Consider the following 4,869-nt stretch of genomic DNA (forward strand, 5'->3'; position numbering starts at 1 on the left):
TTATTTTGCACTCCTTTTCTACACCGATGCTGTCATTCCAATGCCCACTTCTCTTCCAGTCCCGTACTCCAGTGTTTACATTAAATTGATAATCAGGGCCGCACTCGGCACCACATCTCCCTTGGTTTAATTTTAGAAAGCTTACAAATAGTAATCATTAAAACGAGTTGGTTTCTTCACTGATCTGCGCTGACGACTTTGTACGAACGGCCCTGGCGATGAAACTGTTTCTTCTGGCTCTGACTCAAATCCCAAGAAATCCTCTTCTGATGATGATTCCAACTGAACCTGATTCTGACGGCTGTCATGAGTTACTTCGTTTGGTTCATCCTCGGGTTCGATAACTTTTTTGAGATGGGCAACATTTCTGGCATATGACTTTCCGTTTCCAGGGTCCTCTACCGTTACACGTGGACCGGACTGCGAAACCACCGTGAATGGCTTAGGGTTGAACGTCGTAGACAGCTTATTAGCTGGTAACAAATTCTGCATCAGTACAGTATCTCCAGAACCGATTGAGGATCGTCTAGCTCGACGACGGGTATCCTCTGCCTGTTTCCCCTTTTCCTTCAGTTGTTGATCTCTGTCTCGGAAATCTGTAAGTTGTGGAGCTGTCTCAACGTCCTCGATCGCTGGCAACTTTGACCGAATCGTGTGCCCGTACATAAGCTCGGAGGGTGTTTTGCCAGTAGTCGAGTGAGGCGTGGTATAATACATAACGAGATAATCATGTAGGTCTTGCTTCCAATCTCTACCCAAGGCAGCGCTTATCTGAAGACGTTTTATGAGGGATCTGTTTTGTCGTTCGACAAGGCCGTTTTCTTGGGGCCAGTACGGCGTCGAGTGGTTCAAAGTTATGCCGTGCAGTTTGCTGTATGTCTCCAATTCCGTGCTAACAAATTGTTTGGCATTATCCAGTGTTATAGTCCGGGGGTAGCCCAAGCGAGTGAAAATCCTGTCCAGTCTGCTGATTGTATCTTTGGCCGTTATTTTTGACATTATTTCCACCTCTTTATACCGACTATAGTAGTCGATGATCACTAATAAATACGAACCACATGGCAAAGGACCAAGAAAGTCAATCGCGGTGTCGATCCATGGTCCAAGCGGTAAAGGACGGCGACTCATCGGCTCAGGTCTGCTTGGTAATCCGACCAAACGACAGCCCTCACAGGATTTTACGCGAGCCACCGCATCATTGTCCATGCCCGGCCACCAAACACGATCACGCAGACGTCGCTTCATTAAGGACTCACCCGGGTGTCCTTCATGAGCAATATCCAGCATCCTGTCTCTCAATCTTTCCGGTACAACGAGCTTGTTTCCGCGAACGAGTAATTCGCCAACGAACCCCAGTTCATTTTTGAATGGCAAAAACGGCTTGATTTCTTCCTTATCCCAGCATCCAGATCGCAGGCATCTTTTAACGGTGTCCAGCACTCCATCAGTGTTGGTTGCATCCTCAAGCTCTTCTATGTCAATGGCAGCCGACTCCATAACCGCCAAAACCATAAATTTGCTTTCACCATCGAAGGTCTCAGACGACGGGTTTTCAGCCAGGCGGGATAGTGGATCGGCAATGTTGGTTGATCCCTTGCAATATTTCACCACGAAAGAAAATGATTGTAGGCGTAACACCCACCGTTCAACCCTAGCACAAGGACGAGATGTTGGCTGAAAAATAGCCTCCAGTGGTTTATGGTCCGTTTCCAGTTCGAAAGTCCTTCCGTACAGGTAAATTGCAAATCGCTCAACCGACCACACCAAAGCCAACGCTTCTTTTTCAGTCTGGCAGTATCTGCGCTCTGTGGCCGTTAAGCTTTTGCTGGCGTATGCGATCGGACGAGGCTGTTCATCGGTTGGACCTTTGAATTGAATAAGCACAGCCCCAAGTGCTACTGGCGATGCGTCTGCCACTAAACGTGTTCGGAGGTTGTTGTCGAAAAAGTACAACTGCTGAACATTACCAATCATGTCCTTGAGCTTCGCGAACGATTCTTCTTGCTCCTTGCCCCAAAAGAACTTAACGCCGGAATGAGTTAATTCGCGAAGTGGAGCAGTAATGGTCGCAAGGTTTGGGAGAAACCGGCCGACATACGTCACCAGCCCTAGGAAACTTCGGACCTCTTCAGCAGTGATTGGTGGACGGAATTGTTGTAGCGCGTTGATTTTGCTATTCGAAGGTTTGATACCGTCCGATGAGATTGTGTGTCCGAGGAAGTCCAAGCTACTCACTTTAAACAAACACTTCTCCTGGTTAAGGAGAATTCCGTGCTCGTTCATGACAGAAAGTACCGATTTCAGAGCCGAATCGTGCTCTTCCTCGTTACTGCCGAAGATAAGGATGTCGTCAATAAAGCTTACGGTATTCTCGCATCGGCTTAATATCTGTTCCATAAGGCGTTGGAATAATTCGGGAGCGATAACGATCCCATACATTAACCGCTTATACCGGAAGAGACCCTTGTGGGTTATGAAAGTTGTTATGTAACGACTTTCCTCTTTTAGTTCCACCTGGTGAAAGGCCTCCTTAATATCCAAACGGCTAAAGTATTTTGCAGACTTGAATCGTGGCAAAAAGTCTTCTATGGTGGGCATAATATGACGCTCACGCAAAATTGCGGCATTGGCCCGACGCATGTCGACACAAAGTCGAAGGTCTCCGTTATCTTTGACTACCGTCACTAATGGTGAAACCCACTGACATCCACCTTCAACTGGCTCGATGATGTCACTGTTAAGCAAGGAAGTCAATTTATCCTCTATTTTTGACAAAAGTGCGATTGGTGGACGGCGGGGGTGTTGACAAACCGGAACAACACTTTTATCAATCGGGATATCCACCTGGACACCTTTTATCTTGGGAAATGGACGTTTGGGTAAGGAGTTCACCACATTGATTCCATGTGTACTCGGCAATCCAAGTACAAGGACACCCAGACTGATGGCTGTAGTGCGACCAAGCAAGCTTTGCTGACCTCCGACCACGACGTAGAACGTTGCATCCTGTGAGAACCTGATTTCAATACATACTCTGACATTTAAACTTCTATTGCATATTACCTGTTCGATGATTTTCCCATTATCTTCCACGGAGATGCTCGCTTCGAATTTTCCCAGGACAGACAACGGACTGGCATCCTTCCCATATGGCAGAAACACCTCACTGCAATGCTTTTCTTGATTCCGTACTCTGACCCCATTATTCTTCAAATATTCCCACGCTTTCTCGTTGATAATGTTTTTCTTACACCCGGAATCGATTAAAAGTTGCAGTGTAACCCCACCTAGCTTAAGCCATAGAAGTTCTCCTCCATCGTTGATGCTGAATATGAAGCTGCGATCGCGATCCTTTCTTTCTTCGTCCGTTCCTATCTCGTTTATACGGTGCCGCTTGAAATCCTTGCTCGGACCAGGGCGCGGTTCGTCGGAGTACTTCCGTTTCCCTGCAGGCGTTCGACAGCGTGAAGCAAAATGACCAATCCTTTTGCACTTAATGCACTCTTTCCCGCGTGCCGGACAATTTGCATCATTCGAAAAATGATCTCGCTTTCCACATCTTGTACATTCTTTGACCGGGATGTTCCGAATCTTGTTGATGCTTCTCTCATTAACATCGTTGCTTACAGATTCTGCGTACCCAGACGACGACAACGACGACAGACTCATCAATTGTGCTTGGTGTTTTACCGACTCATATGAAGTAACGATTCTGGCAACCTCATCGATGTTGAGAGAATCTTTTTGCAAGAGTTGCTCTTTCAGATCACTCGGGGCAAATAAGATGACCTTATCAATCACGCTTATTGCCTTGCTTTCTTCGGCTGTGCTTCCAAAGTTGCACTTATTGGCTTGGTCCTGGCAACGCAGCATGAACTTCTCCAATGTTTCCCCTTGGTTTGGCTTGACCGTCCAGAAAACGTTCCGCTCGAACGTTTCGTGCTGCTTGGGCGAGAAGTAAGTGTCAAGTTTTTGTATTGCGACCGCATACGGATCGACACCGTTCTCCTTATCCTCGACCACATCCGCCCCAGGAATGGAAGTGAACACTTCCTGGAGGTCCGGTCCAGCTCTAGCGAGAAAAAGATTTTTGATGCGTGTTTTGTCCGTCTCTCCCGTAGCTGCAACTATGTAATCGAAGTTGCGCTTATATTTAACCCATTCATTACGAATCGTGTTGCGGGGAAACGTCTTGAACTTGAAGGGTTGAATCTCCCATTTCTCCATAACGAATCAGATTTTTCCTAAAATACAGTTCCAATGACAATAACTGTGAATTATACATATGCTTTTGCGATTCTTACCAACTGGTTTTCGTTTTTCCAGATAAGTTTTCCCTAGCTATCGTGGTAGCTAGCTTCCGCTGTACAGCCGCTACTTTTGCGTAGCCTATCACCTCCGGCGACGATAAAACCGCTGTCACAGCCGCTACGGTGTAGCTTATCGCTTCCAGCGACGAAATTCTAAACACTGCTGAGTCGGCAGTCGCTACTGTGTAGCCTATCGCTTCCTGCGACGATTTTTATCCGCTGCTCTCCGACAGCCAATGGTTTTCGATATCAACAGACACCTTTAATGGAAACACTACTGTAAACATAACCTGTATCTGTATAAACTTCCCACAAATCTCCCAGCAAAGTAAACAAAGTTTTTTTTTTCCCCCATTCAAGGATTTACCTAGTTTTATCACTCTTACCTGTCCAGTTACACCTCGTCGCCAATGTGGTAATCGAGAGGGTCTTGTAATAAACATTTAACAATTAGAAACAACCGAATAATTAGCAATATCCAAAGACTTTATTTTGCACTCCTTTTCTACACCGATGCTGTCATTCCAATGCCCACTTCTCTTCCAGTCCCGTACTCCAG

General features: G+C 46.3%; 1 protein-coding gene across 1 annotated transcript; it reads right to left on the reverse strand.

Annotated features, from left to right (window-relative positions):
• LOC134286847 (uncharacterized protein K02A2.6-like) lies at positions 1 to 4,379 on the reverse strand. Its single transcript, XM_062848532.1, has 2 exons — positions 3,064 to 4,379; positions 1 to 3,006 (listed from the first exon to the last, which is right to left on the reverse strand). Exons 1-2 carry the CDS (start codon positions 4,225 to 4,227, stop codon positions 142 to 144), a joined length of 4,029 nt encoding a protein of 1,342 aa, XP_062704516.1. The 5' UTR covers positions 4,228 to 4,379; the 3' UTR covers positions 1 to 141.
• Positions 4,380 to 4,869: the final 490 nt, after the last annotated feature.

This window comes from Aedes albopictus, chromosome 2 (assembly GCF_035046485.1).
Source record: "Aedes albopictus strain Foshan chromosome 2, AalbF5, whole genome shotgun sequence".
Taxonomy (NCBI): Eukaryota; Metazoa; Arthropoda; class Insecta; order Diptera; family Culicidae; genus Aedes; species Aedes albopictus.

Coding starts and splice junctions, on each gene's coding strand:
- LOC134286847 (XM_062848532.1), bottom strand. CDS start 4,227: ATGGAGAAATGGGAGATTCAACCCTTCAAGTTCAAGACGTTTCCCCGC. Junction 3,007..3,063: donor ATGGGAAAATCATCGAACAG/GTAATATGCAAT, acceptor AGGTTCTCACAG/GATGCAACGTTCTACGTCGT.